This window comes from Pieris napi, chromosome 7 (genome assembly GCF_905475465.1).
Source record: "Pieris napi chromosome 7, ilPieNapi1.2, whole genome shotgun sequence".
Classification (NCBI taxonomy): Eukaryota; Metazoa; Arthropoda; class Insecta; order Lepidoptera; family Pieridae; genus Pieris; species Pieris napi.
In genome coordinates this window covers 13,255,721-13,275,446 of record NC_062240.1, presented here as the reverse complement: position 1 = coordinate 13,275,446, position 19,726 = coordinate 13,255,721, and the positions used below count along the sequence as shown (strand labels likewise).

The 19,726-nt window shown below is 40.2% G+C and overlaps 2 protein-coding genes across 5 annotated transcripts; one reads left to right on the top strand and one right to left on the bottom strand.

The window, feature by feature from the left end:
- The first annotated feature begins 888 nt into the window (after nucleotides 1-888).
- LOC125051054 lies at nucleotides 889-12,539 on the top strand. Of its 4 annotated transcripts, XR_007117240.1 has the most exons (18): nucleotides 889-1,657; nucleotides 1,757-1,879; nucleotides 2,225-2,402; nucleotides 2,536-2,690; nucleotides 2,875-3,030; nucleotides 3,103-3,323; nucleotides 3,394-3,565; nucleotides 3,847-4,016; nucleotides 4,092-4,374; nucleotides 4,455-4,538; nucleotides 4,619-4,909; nucleotides 4,990-5,186; nucleotides 5,292-5,376; nucleotides 5,447-5,812; nucleotides 10,853-10,937; nucleotides 11,022-11,224; nucleotides 11,299-12,312; nucleotides 12,347-12,539. XR_007117240.1 is itself a non-coding variant. In XM_047651189.1 (17 exons), the coding sequence occupies exons 1-17, from the start codon at nucleotides 1,220-1,222 to the stop codon at nucleotides 12,223-12,225; spliced, it is 4,134 nt and encodes a 1,377-aa protein (XP_047507145.1). In that variant the 5' UTR covers nucleotides 889-1,219; the 3' UTR covers nucleotides 12,226-12,539. The 4 variants fall into 4 exon arrangements, 3 of the variants coding, with proteins under 3 accessions (XP_047507145.1, XP_047507146.1, XP_047507147.1); XM_047651189.1 differs by having other exon boundaries at nucleotides 11,299-12,539; XM_047651191.1 differs by having other exon boundaries at nucleotides 1,544-1,657; nucleotides 1,732-1,879; nucleotides 11,299-12,539.
- An 871-nt stretch (nucleotides 12,540-13,410) lies between these two features.
- On the bottom strand, nucleotides 13,411-17,222 carry LOC125051057 (dihydrolipoyl dehydrogenase). The gene is made up of 12 exons (XM_047651198.1): nucleotides 17,062-17,222; nucleotides 16,399-16,521; nucleotides 16,007-16,243; nucleotides 15,584-15,724; nucleotides 15,095-15,260; nucleotides 14,799-14,956; nucleotides 14,585-14,721; nucleotides 14,422-14,509; nucleotides 14,175-14,276; nucleotides 13,963-14,100; nucleotides 13,803-13,892; nucleotides 13,411-13,729 (listed from the first exon to the last, which is right to left on the bottom strand). Exons 1-12 carry the CDS (start codon nucleotides 17,101-17,103, stop codon nucleotides 13,664-13,666), a joined length of 1,488 nt encoding a protein of 495 aa, XP_047507154.1. The 5' UTR covers nucleotides 17,104-17,222; the 3' UTR covers nucleotides 13,411-13,663.
- Nucleotides 17,223-19,726: the final 2,504 nt, after the last annotated feature.

The following is a 19,726-nucleotide window of genomic DNA, read 5'->3' as shown; positions in this document are numbered from 1 at the left end:
TACCTACTTGGACGTTTTGTTTCCACCTAAATTTGGGGGGAAAACCCCCAAGTTGGCACTACTAGCATTAGGTAAACAGTGACAATTTGGCCTAAAAGTCTAGATACCCATAAACTCCAAAAAAAAAAAAACAGTGACAATATTTAAGTAGGTCGACAGTCAGCTGTTTCGAATTTCCTAAACTACACGAATTCATTGCCAGATATTAAATATAAATAAAAGTAGCACGTCTTTATGAAATTATCCAAATTGAACGAAAAATTATTGTGGTTAGATGAGAACAATAAAATACAAAAGTTTATCATGTCAAATGGCCATATTATTTATATGTTTGTTCGTCATGTTATTTCTAAATGGATTTTCGTTGAAAGATAATTTCCTCTTTAATACGACGGAGAGAATTAGAGATGAGTAGGTTCATTGAATTAGCACCAGCCATGTAGTAAACTATATTATGACGATAATATAATTACGCCACACTATGATTACGATATCGCTAAGGTCCCAAATAACTGCGAATGCAACTCCTAGGGCTTCTAGTGGAGAAAGATGCCTGGAGTGAGTGGAGCCTCACATACCCTTGAATTCTTTGGTGTGGAAGACGCGAACAAATCCAAATGTATTTCTACCTGGGCTAACAAAAAATTGAAAAAAAAAGTATCAAAAAATGCACGTTATTTTTAATGAACTGACAGAATATCGGTAAGTTCAATTTGTAAAAACGATGGCTCGGGCACGTATATACAGAGTTCATACGGTCTAAAAAATTACATATTGTTATATTTTGATATCTAGTGTTGATGACAGGTTAAATACTATGGCAGATGACAATCTTCAATTTAGAGTTTGTAAAAAAAATAAGAAAAATTATTTGACGTATAAACTGTATATTTATTATAATTTATAAATGATACGATAAATCATAAATGTTTTGTTTAAACGCGCTTTAATAAAGATAAATAGATATAGATAAATGTAATACGTAAAATATATTAAAGAAATACTCTCGTATGTAGACGTTTTTTCATTATACGTAGTTTTTTAAATTATATTTTGTGAATTAGGTAAAACGTAACTATCAGATTTGTTATGTTTTTTAAAATACATTATAAAATGTCTGAATGTAGATAAAAATTGATCTATAAGAAAATAAATAAATATCTGTCAACATAATAATTAAGTAAAAATTATTAACTTAAAAACCATAAATACAAACAAAATGGCACAGCAGAGTGATCATTTAGATTTCTCAGGACTATTTAAATTAGATGTGTTAGTTCATCTGGACATTGTAAACCACAGCTTTTACGAAATAGGACTGAAGAAATTTTTGGCTCTTTCAAGTGACAAGGAATTGATGTTTCTGTATATAAATCCACAGTCAGAGAGGTTTGATAGTGTGTATGACTGGGATTTCATTGATAACCCCGTATACAGCATGTGTTTTGAACCAAGTGGTACTTGGGTTTTTATTGTCAGTGATCAGAAGGTGCTACTTGTTCCTTTCCTACCTCTCTTTGTCCCTCAATACACATTTGATTGTAAGTGGTCACTGTCAAGTGTTACAGTCTTACCCCTTGCTGAGATACCTCAACCAACATCTGTAGTATGGTGGCTTACTAAGGAATCAGAGAATATCATCATAATAGGCTCAAAGGTATTTGTGGAATATAATTATAACATAATTGGATATTTAAGATAACATTAAAGAATCTCTTAAAATGTCTATAGTTATGAATACTTTATATTATTGCAGAATGGGACTATAACATTCTACGCTTTAGAATCCCAGAGCATTGTAGGTGAAACAAAGGTGACAGGGGAAGTTAATGAGTTGCAAATGTGTTTTGATGACTCATTAGACCTGTTAGCCTTACTGGTAAGTAAATATTTTATAGTTTTTAAATCTAAACAGAGGCAAACAGGCAAGAGGCTCAACTAATGTTAAGTGGTACTGCTGTGTGCAACTGTATGTGCTTGCCAGCATTTATGAATTGGGACATACAATTTTTTTAAGAGCTCTAAGTTAAATTGATTCAGAAATACTTAAATGGACTTAAGTTAGTTCTCTATATCAATGCCCAATATTCCAAACCTTGTCTTCTAACAAAGTTTGTAACTTCTTGGACTGTAATTGGACTAGATGTATTTAAGCTCAGTCTGCGTAAAGACCTTTATGTCGTAAGTACAGTCTTTTATTGCTTTTGTCATGAACATATTTCAGATCTCTAATGGCCCTTCCCAACAATGGAAACTAGTTTTGGAGCACAGATCTGTTGGATACAATTGGCTTACCCAAATGAGAGCTCAAAATGACAAAGACAAAAAGGAAAGTTTCATGTCTTATATACGACAACTTTCAAAAGACAAAATTACTCTGCTAATCCAAGGAGGATCTAAAGGTTAATCAAGATTTGGTGTTTTTATATATTAATATCAAACCCCTGTGTTTATTGTTTGTCTTTATAAATTCATTTTTAAATATTTCACATTTCAGAACTTAATTTTTAATACAATTATGTATGTGATTTTTAGATGAAAATAAACAACAAACAGTAGAGTATGTGCTGAAACCAATGGAGTATTTACCAACTTTTAGAAAAGGTTCCAACAATTGGGCTCTAACAGCACAATATGTTAGCGGCCGTCACTTCTTGACAGCGTTTGAATTAAACGAAGGTACACTTATCGTAAGTATGACTTGGATACTGAGTGTCGCCAGTTATTACTGAAGTACTGAGTGTTCACACCTCACAGTGTAATAGATCGAGGTCTTTTGTATTGCACGTAAGTTGTGGAGGCGTTTACTTTTATCGCTGTGTATGCATTTTGTAGTTTTATTTGACAAATTAAATTATTGCATATTCTCGAAAGTTGGAAAGTCCAGCGGAGGACGTGGCCACGAGAAGTCTGAGGCCACTGATAAAAAAGGACGGACAGTACATCCAGGGGCTGTGGTCTCAGAGGCTGCTGTACCTGATAAGGAAGAACGAGCTGGAAGTGCACAGCGCCCACTTCTCAGTTATTCAAGTGAGTAGGGAGGCACGGGGTCAGGTAGACTTACGTCGATGGCGTCGAGTGAAAGTACGAAATGGGTCGTAGGGAGAAACGCTTCTCGGCGCTAAGCGGGACCCGTCCGGGCTGTGGGCGGCGGAAGTCATCGGCGACGTGCACAAGGCGTACCTCATGTCCGCCAAGGAGCCCTCCTCGGCGACCGGCCCTTGGAAGGAACCCACGTTCGTGTGCGACTTGCAGCTTCCGCGGTTTATATTAGAGCCCTGCTTGGTGATCACCTCTTGCGGAGCGTACGTCCTGAACACCGTGTGAGTGTAAACGAACGAGCGAACGTACGAACGGGCGTTCCGAACGGCTAAAGAACGACCGCGTCCTCAGGAGCGAACCCTGCGAGTGGCTGGTGGGGCTGATCGTGCGCGGGGGCGGAGGCGCCGAGAGGTCGTGTGCGGCGCTGGGGGCTCCCGTCCCCACTCTGCTCAGGGCCTCGGCGGACCTGCTCATGTCCCGCGGGAAGGTGGCGCCGGCGCACTATCTCTACTCGCTCTCGCAGGTCTGTCTGACGCTTTAGTTGAGTTTTTTAATGATAAATTCACAAACTTGCTTCCAGTGCCACAAATACAAAATTACTCGTGAACTCTCAATAATGTTTCGTTGGTGCCTTTTTAAATGAAATAAATAAATAAAAAACACTGCTCAACTAAGAGATTGAAGTACGATTAATTAATTTATGACCAACCGAGGTCAGCGGTGTTTCATTTGCCAATCATTACAAATGAAGTCCTACATTGAAATTGGTAGAAAATGGTAATCGACGACCAGAGCACATTCCAGAGTCAACCCGACGGCTGGATTGCTCGTTTGGGTGTATTCGGACACGTGCACGAGCTGTCCATGTACAAGCAGACCAGCGACGTCGGCAGTCTGGGCGACGCGGCCGTCACCGCTAAGCTCTTGGCTCTCCTGCTCAGGATCAGAACTAACAGCGAGGAGAAGTTCGAGGCGTGAGTGACCGAATCTCTTCGTCGCCCGGGGCGGGTCCGGTCGCCCGGAGGTCTCAGGCGGGACGTTCTTTTCAGGGATGTGAAATTCACGAACCTCGGCGCGACCGAGCTGGCCGAGCTCACCTGCGTCGCCGCAGCCACGGGGCTGTGGGATTTGGCGCCCGTGTTCAGCGTCCGGCGGGGGCGGCCCGAGCTGCTGCTGGCCGCCCTCAAGGCCAGGAGCCGCCTCTGTCGCGGGGCACTCGCCTGTCTCTTGCGGCACAGGTGTCTGGTGCCTCTGCTCCTGGCTCACAACGCCCAGTGGCTCTTCGACTTCCTCGCCGACCGATGCGACTCCTTCGACACCATTCTATTGAAGGTAAAACGGGCGACTCCCTCGCGTCGAACGCCGTTCACGTCTTCTAAACTCGAATTTATTTGAAACGTTTTCGCTTTCAGCGTTTGTGCCTGTGGTTGAATCCCCTGCAAGACCAGTTGCGGCCCGTCATGCGGGACTTGAGGCAGGGGATCACGTCCGTCTACGTGAGTCGGAAACGTGTCGGAGGTCTTCGCACTTCGTGTTTGTCTTTTCTTTCGCTGACGATGTAACTCCCCAATTTCAGACCACGCGAATGCTCCAGCTGATATCTACGTTCGTGCGCGTAGTGTGCGCCCTCGAGGCCCGCCTCCCTCGCCCGGAGATCGGAACCCGGGGCCCCAGAGAACCCGCCACTTGGCGAGACGGCTGGACCCCGAAGCGGGCCCTGGCGTGCGGCCTGGGCCACTGGGCCGTCGTCGACGAGGGCAAGGCCAAGGTCATGATAGCCCAGACTCCGGTGGACGCGGAGCTCGTGGGGCGGGTCACGGACGTGGCCTGCGGGAGGCACCACACGCTGTTGTTGACCGAGAACGGGGTTCGTCGCGAATCGCGTAATGCTTTATCTCAATTCGAGAGCGAAGTCGATCGACTCCATATTCATCCCCCGCCCTATAGATTTACAGCGCCGGCGACAACTCGTACGGGCAACTGGGCGTGGGCAGCTCGTGGGCGGGCGGCGTCGGGGATTCGGCATCCGCCAACGGAGCTCTCACGCTCGTGACGCGAACCTGGGACGCCCCGCTCACTCGCATCGCTGCGGGGCATTACCACTCTGCCGCCGTCGACTTGGGCGGAAGACTTTACACTTGGGGGTGAGACTTTTAAAATCATCAAGACCTAGAACAGGTCTCGATTTGTAAGTTGACTTTTAGTGATTAAAGAATGCCACACCTTATTGATAAGCGAACGATGCTCAGATGGGGCGTTCACGGCCAACTCTGCTTGGGGAGCATCGACGACCACTGCGTCCCGCAGCTGGTCACCAGGTTCCAAGGAAGAAAGGTCAGTTTCGGGGCACCCGAGATCTTTCGGGCGTTTGGCAGACGGTTAACGTCCCGCTCGTCTCTCGCAGGTCCTCGACGTGTGCTGCGGGGCCTGCCACACGGTGGTGCTGATGATGAACGGCGAGGTGTGGGCCGCCGGGGCCGGCGTGTTCGGGCAGCTCGGGACGGGGGGCAGGGACAAGAGCTCCGTCCCGCTCAGGGTGGCCCTCGCGGACCCCGCGGAGTCGATCGCCGCGGGGTACTTCCACAACCTGGCTCTGACCGCCAAGGGCGTGTGGCTGTGGGGCGCCAGTCCGCAGCAAGTGCGGGCCGCTCACACCCGCAGAAGCAACTCTTCTTCTTCTCTTTCTTCGTCCGCCGCGCCTCTCTCCCAAGAGACCCATCTCGTGCCGCAGCTCGTGGACACGCAACACGTGCGAGGCAGGATCGTGCAGGTGGGTTTTCGATGACATCTTTTAATAATAATAATAACAAAACCTTATCAATGACAGAAATATGGTAGACCTCGATAGAATCTAAAGTCGTAACGTTTACATCGAGTCCTCATTAAATAATCAATTAAATATAGTGAATGGTAAGAATATACAATAAAAATTAATAATTAGGCAATATCAGTGGATTATCTATCTCTCTACACTCTATTGGCATTTTTACAGTTTAATACTTACGTGGTTATTTTGTATTTACGACCGTTGTTGCGAATAGAACTCAGTTGGTGGTATAGAATCGCAATCATAAATAATCATTTAAATATAGTGAATGGTAAGAATATACAATAAAAATTAATAATTAGGCAATATCAGTGGATTATCTATCTCTCTACACTCTATTGGCATTTTTACAGTTTAATACTTACGTGGTTATTTTGTATTTACGACCGTTGTTGCGAATAGAACTCAGTTGGTGGTATAGAATCGCAATCATAAATAATCATTTAAATATAGTGAATGGTAAGAATATACAATAAAAATTAATAATTAGGCAATATCAGTGGATTATCTATCTCTCTACACTCTATTGGCATTTTTACAGTTTAATACTTACGTGGTTATTTTGTATTTACGACCGTTGTTGCGAATAGAACTCAGTTGGTGGTATAGAATCGCAATCATAAATAATCATTTAAATATAGTGAATGGTAAGAATATACAATAAAAATTAATAATTAGGCAATATCAGTGGATTATCTATCTCTCTACACTCTATTGGCATTTTTACAGTTTAATACTTACGTGGTTATTTTGTATTTACGACCGTTGTTGCGAATAGAACTCAGTTGGTGGTATAGAATCGCAATCATAAATAATCATTTAAATATAGTGAATGGTAAGAATATACAATAAAAATTAATAATTAGGCAATATCAGTGGATTATCTATCTCTCTACACTCTATTGGCATTTTTACAGTTTAATACTTACGTGGTTATTTTGTATTTACGACCGTTGTTGCGAATAGAACTCAGTTGGTGGTATAGAATCGCAATCATAAATAATCATTTAAATATAGTGAATGGTAAGAATATACAATAAAAATTAATAATTAGGCAATATCAGTGGATTATCTATCTCTCTACACTCTATTGGCATTTTTACAGTTTAATACTTACGTGGTTATTTTGTATTTACGACCGTTGTTGCGAATAGAACTCAGTTGGTGGTATAGAATCGCAATCATAAATAATCATTTAAATATAGTGAATGGTAAGAATATACAATAAAAATTAATAATTAGGCAATATCAGTGGATTATCTATCTCTCTACACTCTATTGGCATTTTTACAGTTTAATACTTACGTGGTTATTTTGTATTTACGACCGTTGTTGCGAATAGAACTCAGTTGGTGGTATAGAATCGCAATCATAAATAATCATTTAAATATAGTGAATGGTAAGAATATACAATAAAAATTAATAATTAGGCAATATCAGTGGATTATCTATCTCTCTACACTCTATTGGCATTTTTACAGTTTAATACTTACGTGGTTATTTTGTATTTACGACCGTTGTTGCGAATAGAACTCAGTTGGTGGTATAGAATCGCAATCATAAATAATCATTTAAATATAGTGAATGGTAAGAATATACAATAAAAATTAATAATTAGGCAATATCAGTGGATTATCTATCTCTCTACACTCTATTGGCATTTTTACAGTTTAATACTTACGTGGTTATTTTGTATTTACGACCGTTGTTGCGAATAGAACTCAGTTGGTGGTATAGAATCGCAATCATAAATAATCATTTAAATATAGTGAATGGTAAGAATATACAATAAAAATTAATAATTAGGCAATATCAGTGGATTATCTATCTCTCTACACTCTATTGGCATTTTTACAGTTTAATACTTACGTGGTTATTTTGTATTTACGACCGTTGTTGCGAATAGAACTCAGTTGGTGGTATAGAATCGCAATCATAAATAATCATTTAAATATAGTGAATGGTAAGAATATACAATAAAAATTAATAATTAGGCAATATCAGTGGATTATCTATCTCTCTACACTCTATTGGCATTTTTACAGTTTAATACTTACGTGGTTATTTTGTATTTACGACCGTTGTTGCGAATAGAACTCAGTTGGTGGTATAGAATCGCAATCATAAATAATCATTTAAATATAGTGAATGGTAAGAATATACAATAAAAATTAATAATTAGGCAATATCAGTGGATTATCTATCTCTCTACACTCTATTGGCATTTTTACAGTTTAATACTTACGTGGTTATTTTGTATTTACGACCGTTGTTGCGAATAGAACTCAGTTGGTGGTATAGAATCGCAATCATAAATAATCATTTAAATATAGTGAATGGTAAGAATATACAATAAAAATTAATAATTAGGCAATATCAGTGGATTATCTATCTCTCTACACTCTATTGGCATTTTTACAGTTTAATACTTACGTGGTTATTTTGTATTTACGACCGTTGTTGCGAATAGAACTCAGTTGGTGGTATAGAATCGCAATCATAAATAATCATTTAAATATAGTGAATGGTAAGAATATACAATAAAAATTAATAATTAGGCAATATCAGTGGATTATCTATCTCTCTACACTCTATTGGCATTTTTACAGTTTAATACTTACGTGGTTATTTTGTATTTACGACCGTTGTTGCGAATAGAACTCAGTTGGTGGTATAGAATCGCAATCATAAATAATCATTTAAATATAGTGAATGGTAAGAATATACAATAAAAATTAATAATTAGGCAATATCAGTGGATTATCTATCTCTCTACACTCTATTGGCATTTTTACAGTTTAATACTTACGTGGTTATTTTGTATTTACGACCGTTGTTGCGAATAGAACTCAGTTGGTGGTATAGAATCGCAATCATAAATAATCATTTAAATATAGTGAATGGTAAGAATATACAATAAAAATTAATAATTAGGCAATATCAGTGGATTATCTATCTCTCTACACTCTATTGGCATTTTTACAGTTTAATACTTACGTGGTTATTTTGTATTTACGACCGTTGTTGCGAATAGAACTCAGTTGGTGGTATAGAATCGCAATCATAAATAATCATTTAAATATAGTGAATGGTAAGAATATACAATAAAAATTAATAATTAGGCAATATCAGTGGATTATCTATCTCTCTACACTCTATTGGCATTTTTACAGTTTAATACTTACGTGGTTATTTTGTATTTACGACCGTTGTTGCGAATAGAACTCAGTTGGTGGTATAGAATCGCAATCATAAATAATCATTTAAATATAGTGAATGGTAAGAATATACAATAAAAATTAATAATTAGGCAATATCAGTGGATTATCTATCTCTCTACACTCTATTGGCATTTTTACAGTTTAATACTTACGTGGTTATTTTGTATTTACGACCGTTGTTGCGAATAGAACTCAGTTGGTGGTATAGAATCGCAATCATACACTTACACCTCAGGTGTTTCACAAGGTTCTCTTCTTGGTCCTATTTACTCTTTTTGTAATTTTTGTTTGTATGCGGACGATATGAACATTTTTAAAGTAATTAATTAATAGCGCTCGAGACGTGGAGTTATTGTAGAGTGATGTCGTGGTATTACAGAGGTGGGGCGATCATAAATAACAAAATGATTATAATTCCAAAAAATGTACGCAAACTACTTTTGCTAAAAAGAAACTACCAGTCCCCTCTAAATATACTATAATCTGAGTAGTAGTACTCAGATGTGATCGATGTGATAAGGGATTTGGGAGTAATACTCGATAGAAATTTATCTTTCATACTGCATTAGATATAACGCCATAGTCAATAAAGCTTCTAAATTGCTAGGTTTCATAAGACGATCGACTAAATGTTTAAAAAACGTAAAGCCATATTCATTATTCAATTCTCTGGTCCGTAGCATTTTGGAATATGGTAGAGTTGTCTGGAACCCTCAGTATTCTGTCCATGTTGACAGACTCGAACGAATTTACCGCCATTTCTTCAAACATCTGTCGTTCAAGTAATAACACTGGCTTTCGTTTATTTGCAATCGCGACGCGATAGACGTCGCCTGATTGACGTTATCTTTGTTAACAAAATTTAAATAACTTGCTAGATTTATCAAATGTTTGAAGTCAAGTGAATTTTCTCAAGGACCGCCAAACTCCAAAAAAGTACATTGTTTCTTTCCGCTTGTCGTGTTCAGCCCTGCGATTCTGTAACTCATTTTTCGAACTCACACAGCGGTTTTTGTAGCGGCGGTCGCGCTCAAATCAGTCGTGAAGCAGTCATTTTATGATTTGGCATTCTGATAAACAATAAACTACAAGCTCCTTATCTTGTAGTTTATTCTTATCGCCGCTACAAAAACCGCTGTGTGAGTTCGAAAAGTGAGTTACAGAATCGCAGGGCTGTTCTTAAAGTAGGGCGAATAGAAAATAATATATGATGGAGTTGAGGAGTGTATGTTTCCATTTTGAAAGATCGATACACGATTCAAATAATTTCGCTCGATAGAAAAAAAAAATCCAAACATAGCCAATTTTTGACACTTTGAATTCATTTTATGACGAAAATGTACATAGAACATGATTTTGAAATTTAAACGATATATCTCATCGCAAGCCAAGTAATTCAGAAAAAAAAATACATTAATTTAATGTTTTACATTACTAATTGTTATTACGTGCCGGCGCCCCGCAATCCACCTCGAGACACTGATACAGCAATTCGTGCTAGGATAGAGCCTTAAATAGAATCAAGTCAAGACCAACGTCAGTTCTAAACTAAACTCTAACGTCTCCCTTTGAATGTTCTGCACACTTGTGATTCAGGCACATTATTGTGTGTGTTATTGTAAGTGTCTGTATGTGTTTCGTTAGTGTGGTGTGTGTTCCCATATCTCAATTCCGCCGACTCGAACTCGGAACCTTCAACCGCCACTCTTAGCGGACTACGAGGTAAACCTCGAATAAGTTCCCCTAACGAATGACGTTCCAGATATCCGCCGGGTGGCACCACTCCTGCATCATGAACCACGCCGGCGCCCTCTACACTTGGGGGCTGAACTTCGACGGACAACTCGGTAAGCGTTCGAATCGTTCGGTGAGATCGAGGGGAATGCGAAACGAATCCACGTTCAACGAGAGACGTCCGTCTTCCTTTTCAGGCAGCGGCGACCGGAAGCAAGTCCACGTCCCCACGGAGGTGGCGATCCGCCCCGAGCGCCGAGCGGAGCCGAGGGCCGAGAGCCGCGACGCGGAAGAGGAGACGGAGGGTCGGAGCGGGGACACGGTGGCCTGCGGAGGAGACTTCACGGTCTACGTCGACCGCGACGGACGGATCTACGCCACGGGCAACATGCATTCGCAGGTGCGTCTCCCGTCCGACGATTCCACGTCATCTCGACGACGGAATCGCCCGCTAGCCTTTTTCTCGTTCGCCAGGGAAACGACGAGAGAGAGAGCTTCGGCGGCCGCGTCGTCGTGATGAAGACGACGAGGCGGGTCATCAAGATCCCCGCCTCCAGGAACGCCGACCGCTTCCTCTTCCACCACCTCGACCGGATCGAGTCGCTCCTCGCCTTCGACCTCGAGCGAGTCCGGCGCGGGCCGGTCCGGTCCTCGCCCGACCCGCTCGCCTCCGCGGCGCGCTTCCGCGACGAGTTCTGGGCGGAAGACCTCGTCGTCGCCCTCGAGCCCTGGATCGACGGGAGCGCCGTCGCGTCGAACCCGAACGTGGCGGCCAAGCTGGCCCTCCACACGGGCGACCACGCGGCCGCGCTCCGACACCTGCTGGCCGACCGCGACCGCCCCTCCGCGGGAGCGGAAGACCGGCCGTTTCTGGCGCACCGCGAACCCCTCGACGACGCCGAGTCCTCGAGGAAGCGGGACGAGCTGCAGATCCTCATATCGAGCGCCGTCACGAAACGGATCAAGGACATATCGACGGCGATCTTGAACGAGCGCCCGCCCCCGGCGGTCGACGCCGGCGCGTATCGGAGCCTGCCCTGCCGCTGCGACGAGCGGAAATATCTGCGGGGAGAGGCGAGGCCGACGCCCGCCGTCGACGTCGACGCGGAGGCCGTCGACGCGTCGGTCCGAGCCGCGCGGATCGTCGACGAGTGCATGACGTCGTTCCCCGTCGACGCCGAGCTCTGGGAGACGTGTTTCGGGCTCTCGAGGGACTTCTTCCTGGAGAACGATCTGTCGATCGAACGCTTGGAAGAGGTTTTGCGGAAGTCGACGGAGAGGAACGCCACGACTTTGGCTTCCGCCGTTTTGTTCTCCGACGACTGCGCGAAGTACGACGACATTCTGACGCCGAAGTTCTACCTGACCGTGTGCAGCGAAGTGTTAGACGCCTGGGGATGAAGAACCGATTAATATAAAATTCTTCTCTTCATCTCCCGACTAGACGTTTGACTTATTTGGAATCCCGTGTTTTTATTTAAATCGTTAGCCTCCATATCTAATACCCGTTCTTAAATCGATGGAAAACTTCATCTTTATATCTGTCATTGAGAATCGATCTAGTCAACGAAACCCGTTTTGTTTGTTATAGTTTACTTTGTAACTGAATTCTCACGATGTTAAATCGACCTATTATTTTGTCATAGTTTAGCTGAATTGCGTTTGATCCGTGACGTCACATAATTGTGAAAAGTAATATAAGATAGACAACGAAACGTCTTTCATTTCTAACTCGTCAGGTGTAATAAAAGAATGCAATCCCGATCTCGGAGAATTCACGAGGTTAAGTGGCAGCAGGATCAAAACTCTTCGTCGAATAATGCAACGGCAACGTCGTGTATTTGAACATCCCTTTAATGTTAAAGATGACGTGGAACGGTTGCGGCAAAATTTTCAATTTTCCAGATATCCTCACTTTTACAGCAACAGTAAACTGAGACGAGTCGCCTCTTTCGATGATTGCAGAGGATTTGAATTTACGTGTTGCCGCTATAAAAACCAACACGGCTCTTCAATATCGAAAAGGTACTCTAAGAGAGAGCGAGCGGCCGAGTCCTTCACGTGTTTCTGGGAGATTAGAGAGATAAGAGTCAATCATACAAAAAGAGATGAATCTATGTGAGTGACGGGGAGCAAGGGACCGACATGAGATGCCACCTATCGGACAGCACTCTCCACACTCTTTGCTTAAGCTATTCCCAAAATTACTGCTAAACATCTAGGATAGGTAGATAGATGTATTTCTGGAAATAACTTTTTATTCCGGTGAATTCTGCGAAGGTCGTTTTAAAAATTACTAATGTATTAGTTTCGTGATTTATTTCAAATAATAGGAACAGTTATCATAAATGTTTTCTTATAAAATAATGTGTATTTAAATTAACTTTAAAAACAGGATCAGCGATGAAAACTGATAAAACAGTTTTTATCGCGTTTTAGTCTTTCGACTTAAACAATCGGGTTTTCGAAACTATTCGAGATCTCGCGAGATCTCGACATCTCGCGGAATCGAGAATTTCATTTCATTCGACGTCGTAAAACTCTAGCCCGATCCGCTCGAGGGTCGAGGGCGCTCAAAACTACGAGTTCGATATAAATTATTTTAATTAATATTTGAATAAAAACAAGGGTCCATAGAACTATTTACAAAAATTAAAAGTACATCAATTACGAACATTTACATTTTCGGTAACGGAATGAACGCGTCTGTCGACATAAACGGCAGTTTCACTATTTTCATAATAAATAAAGTACACGGGACGACACGAGATCGTCGACGGGCGGCCTTCCGCCGGATCCTCTCGAGAGACGGGAAACGAATTCGCACACGCTAAAGTAACTAGAAGTTGATCGGTTTCCCGGAGTACGCGGCCAGATTCGCCTCCCGCAGAGCTTCAGCGCACGTCTGGAAAGAGATTGAAACGGATATTAGTCGTCGACTTTTATACAGAGACCACGGTGAAGACCGAGACACTCACGGGATGGGCGTGGCAGACCCGAGCGACGTCTTCGGCCGCCGCGCCGTACTCTTGAGCCAGCACGGCCTCGTTGATGAGCTCGCCGCCGCCCTGAGGAAGGAGAATCGGTCAGGGCGTTCGTTTCAAAGATAGATAAACGAGAGTCGGCGAAGCGACTCACCGGCCCGATGATGTGCGTGCCGAGGATGACGTCGGTGGCCTTGTCGGCCAACACCTTGACGAAGCCCTCGGCCTCTCCGTTGGTCTTGGCTCGGGAGTTGGCCAGAAACGGGAACTTGCCCACCTTGTACGCCTTGCCCTGCGAAATATTAGTCGATCAGCCCGGACGTTCGTCGACGAGGCTCGGTCGCGGGCGGACTCGACCGGACATACCTCTTTCTTGAGATCCTCCTCCGACTTGCCGACCCAGCCCACCTCGGGCGAAGTGTAGATGACCGAAGGGATCGCGTCGTAGTTGAAGTGCACGGGCATACCCTGGAAAGGTCTCATTCATCAATTATATTACGATTACCGATCTTAAAGCGAGACGCGAGGGCTGCGGTTTCTCGCAAACGTGTCCGACCTCGATTAGAGAACTGGCAGTAAACGTTACATCCAAACCAGATCGGCCGAGCGATACCTTGATGCCCTCGACGCAGACGATCCCCTCGTCCTCCGCCTTGTGCGCCAGCATGGGTCCGTGGATGCAGTCTCCGATCGCGTAGATCCTGAAAAGACGGAGGCTCGTGTACTCTGTCGGAGGAGATCGTCGAATCGACGGTCCTCCGCCGGACGAGGGTTACCCGGGGACGGTGGTCTGGAACTTGTTGTTGACGGGCACTCTGCCTCGGTCGTCCAGGGCGATGCCCGCCTTGTCCAGCCCCAGGTCCCGGGTGTAGGGTCGGCGGCCGATGGAGATCAGCACCACGTCGCAGTCCAGCTGTAAGTTTTGTCGAATGGTCGCTAGATCGTTCCGTTTAAGAGATACCTTCACTCCGAACGTTCAAACGAGAGTACCGTCTCTTTGTTCCCTCCCTTGGAACCCTCGACGCCGACCTTCACCGCTCCGCCCTCTTTCTTGACGGAGGTGACTTTGGTGCCGAGCTTGAACTTCATTCCTTGCTTCGTCAACAGCTTCTCGAGCGTCTTCGACACCTCACCGTCGATGCCGACGCCTGGAAATTGGGTTATTCAAAACAAAATATTTATTCAATAATATGCCATAATTTTAAATCTAAAACTGTTATTTCTATTACTTCCGTACTTATCTACGTATAAAACTTTCCTTTCGCCGTTAAATAGAAACATTTTACCTCCAATAGTATCTAAGAATTCGATGGCGGTGACGTCGGCGCCCAGCCTCTGGTACACCGAGCCCAGCTCGAGACCGATCACGCCGGCCCCGATGACCAACATCTTCTTGGGAACTTTTTTTAGCGCGAGGGCGCCGGTGGATGTAATGATTTGCTGTTCGTCAAACTAAAAAAAAACCATTAATATATATTTATATAATGTTATATTAAGTAAAAGAGTCTATTTTACAGGAAATAATGGAAGTAAAAATCATATGGAACAAAATCAAATTTACCTAATCGTGAGGCAATAGGAATAACATACATTGATAAACATGCAAAATAAATTATACTTTTTTAGAAAGTTTGTAATCTGTTAATGCTCTATTAATATTCTAAATAAGTTAATGAGTAATTAAGTTAATTATTCCCATGAAATTTAGTCAAAAATGTTTTTCACATCTAAAGCAATGTGCTTTAATGAATTACAGTAAAATGGAAACTACTGACCGTAACACCCGGGAAGGGCGTAACTTCTGATCCAGTTGCAATAATAATGTTTTTTGTGTTTATTGTTTCGACTCCCTTCTCTCCTTTTACTTCGACTTTGTTTGGTGCGACTATTGATCCTACGCCTCTGACTAATTTTACCTAATTGATAAACAAGTAAACACATAATTAAACAACTTTACAAAATTAACAAAATAGTTTTATTACATTTTATTTTTTTCTTCTATCTATATATTCGCAGATTTTACTAAAATATCTCTTTATGTGAGTTTGAATGTGAACAGACAACTACATCTTATTTTACCATCTATGTGGCTCATAAGCACTAATATTAAAATATTTATGTTAATATTGTTACGATCTCCTAGCTCGTAACAACATAATATCAACTCATAACAATTTATTAAATCGATCACCGCTTACCTTGTTCTTATTAAAAAGCATAGCGATTCCCCCAGTCAGAGCCTTTACTGCATTTGTTTTGTAAGTCATCATAGTGTCAAAGTTAAAGGATAATTGACCAACTTCAATACCTCTTTGCTTAAAGTCGTGCTTTGCCATATGGTATAAGTGAGAATTGTGGAGCAATGCCTTTGATGGAATACAACCCACATTTAAACATGTTCCACCTAGTGTAGGATCCTTTTCAACTGAGATGGTCTAAAATAAAAAGGTACAGTTAGAAAAATATTTATTATTACTTGTAGTAAAGTTAATATTTGTTAATTAAAAATTAACTTTATTAAATACTCCATCCTTTTTTACTTCTAAATTTTTTCACTAATAAGTACATTATAACATTAATTGATTTAAACCTTGAATCCTAACTGTGCAGCTTTGATGGCAGCGACATAACCGCCAGGGCCCGAACCAATTACAACAACATCTGCTTCATGTGTGGTGGCATATTGCCTAACTGCAATCCTGAGGCTTCCATTCTGTAAAAAAAAATACTTTAACATGTGCACAGATACAAGCTGATCCATAAGTTTTTTAACTTAAGACTTAAATGGTAACCTATAACACACAAATATCTTTTCTAATATTCATACTGACTTTAAAAAAATCTATAGTTTCATTCTTTACAACATCGTTTAATTTTATTTTCATATTGATCAAACATTACATTTCTATAACTAGTGGCCTAAAATTTAATGAGGAAATTCACACAATATAAGATACAGTTAGCGAAATAAAAATAACTTTCATTTTATTCATAATTGATAATAGACGAGAAGTAATCTCACAGTCGGTCACATGTTTGAAGGTCAATACTGCAGCAATAGCCTGATACAGACGTCTAGTTAGGGATACAGGTTATTTTATACATGTTGATAAAACATGTTTCAAAAAGTATTTCCAATCCATTTAACGAAATATATTTAATGTAATTTTATTATGATTGTATCATAGGTTGCATAATATAAGATTTGTATGACACATTATAATATGATATCAGATTAATGTTGATTTCTTACCCGAAAAGGAGAGGAAGCCAATTTTAGAATTTTGTAACCCATACTTATTTTTTTCTCCTTATTATATTTTGTTAATTAATGCTATTGATTAAAATTTTAATAGAAAATTCGGCACCCTGGCGATTTTTATAAATCACTGTCACATAAATTTCGTAGAAGTGACGTTTAGTAAAATGACATATTACAAAGGGTACAGACTAAATTAACCGTCTGCTAAAACACAGGTATAAAACATAAATGTCATAAATGAATTAAAAGGCAAAATCATTATTTAATCTATTTAAAAATTTTAAGTATGTAATGCATATTTCTCTATAAAAAATGTTATTTATATTACAAACATATTTGGATAAATAATATTATTATTTTGGTACCACATTTTAGAGCTGGCGATATTTAGTTGAAAAATGCGCGCGCTGCTTCGTTTGTTTATCAATCAAACCGAAGCTAGGATCGCTGTGTGTAGTGTTGTCGACGCTCGAGCCGATTTTGATAGACGCGTAACGGCGTTTATTCCATCACACATTAAATTATTTTATCGAATAATAGACACGTGCCTTTATATTGAACCACGAATTCGTTATTATACTGGGTGAGTGAATTCATTTTTCTAATTAAGAAATTAAATTAAGTCCTAGGTTAACACATTAGGCTGCTCAAATAAATACCTTACTAATTCAAATTTTATTTCATAAAAATATTTGGTTTAGTCTGTAATCGATCAGTTTTAAGACTGGTATCAAAAGGGATCAAATTCCAAATTACCTTTTGCTAGTTTCCTTTACACTGGTAAATAAAGGTGGATTTCTACAATGCATAAAAACAACATTATAATTACTTACTTAAGTTACTTAGATTTAAACCTTTGTTTTTCAAGCCTGGCAAAAACTTGAATGGCTGTTACGGTCCTGAATGATTATCATTGTGATCTGTTATTGTATTATATCTAGTAACTATATTAATTAATTCGTGTGCTCTTTTGTTATTATATATATAAATGATTGGAAATATAAATACGATAATGGATTAATTTGATAGAAAAAAATGTTTTATATATAGAAAATTCAGAAAGCACAAATTATAGAACAATGTTCATATGTTTGTTTCTGAAAATGTAAATTAATATAGTATTATTATGTTATACAAGATAGATAGATAGTATTTAAACAAATGTTATTTTAGCGTATACAAATTTTTAATATTAGCAAGACTTCACTACATTGATAATCACTCGTTCGTCGAGTTATGTTAATAATGTAAACATGTTTGCGAATGTTGGCGCTTATATCCGTTAAATAAGTTATATGTATAAAGCCAAAAACATTAAATTTATTCGGCTCCTTAAAAGTTTAGGATACTGTTTGAAGTCAATCTCAAATAAATAGCAGCCCAATAAAACTGTTAGCCACGAACGAAGGCAAATATAAACGTTTATTTATATGCATCAAAACGACGAATACCTACTGCTGTTTAAGTTGGACAAGCCGGTGACTAGTGCCTACGATGCTAAGTGGCTTACCTTTCAACGCGACCTGCAATTAACGCTGACCCGTCACGGCCTACCCCTTTCTTTAAGAAAATAATACCTTTATTGTCTACTAGTAACATTAAAAGCTGGTTCACCATCTAGGTAGTCTCTCTTTCTGTGAGAAACGGAGAATAGTTTGAAACTGTTTATACCGTTATTCGTTATAACGCAAAACTCTCTATAACGTAAAATAGTTAGATTTGTTTGGTTTAACACAAAACCCATACATTAATTCACTCATTATATCGCAACAGCCATACTCTATAACAAAGAAATATTAACATACTTAAGTGTAATTGTTTTTATAATCAGCTTACAAAACTAAAATTTTGAAGTGCCGAAATTTCTAAGAAAGACACCTGAGGTCATAAACAGCCGTCTCACCTTTGTTATTGTTAATTGCATTAACATTGCCTGTACTAATAGTACGAGATCCGACCGCGTGATTTATACGTTCATATGTTTGATTAATAAAATATAATTTTTATCGATATTTATAACTAAACCAATGCAGATCCGCAAAGGTGGCCATCCAAATTTGGCCGCAATTAATTTTAATTAAAATGTAATTAATTATTTATTTTTGAACAATTACGTTCACTTGTAATTGTTAAAAAATATATTTCATTAGAAAGAAATATACCTGAGATACCGAGAAAGTTCAAGGTGCCATCCCTCACTTGGCCGCAACCTAATGTCAGCCAGGTGTAAACAGGTATAATTTCGTTAAATATATACGTTCATAATGTATTATCATGTTATACATACCAAATTGAAGATTAATTCTTTCCCTACATGATGAGATATAGGTGCCTATGCAAAAATGCCCGCAAATAGTGACTGCCAACGATTAAAGATAAATAAAAGCGAGAGAAACTTAAGATAAACACCCCATGTCGAATAAAGATAGAGCATCCCAGCTGCTTGTCGTTTTTATGCTACTGCGCATGCGTCCATAGATAAGGTGCTCAACTAGTAGCTCGCGTATTTGCTTGGAGTTTAAAATACTCCAAAAATTGAGCAGTAAAAATAATATGTCATAATAATTAATCTACCAAACTAGTGTTTTCAATATTTTTTTAATTATATTCAACTAAAACAATATTGATATGATTGCAATATTCAGTACGGTATTTA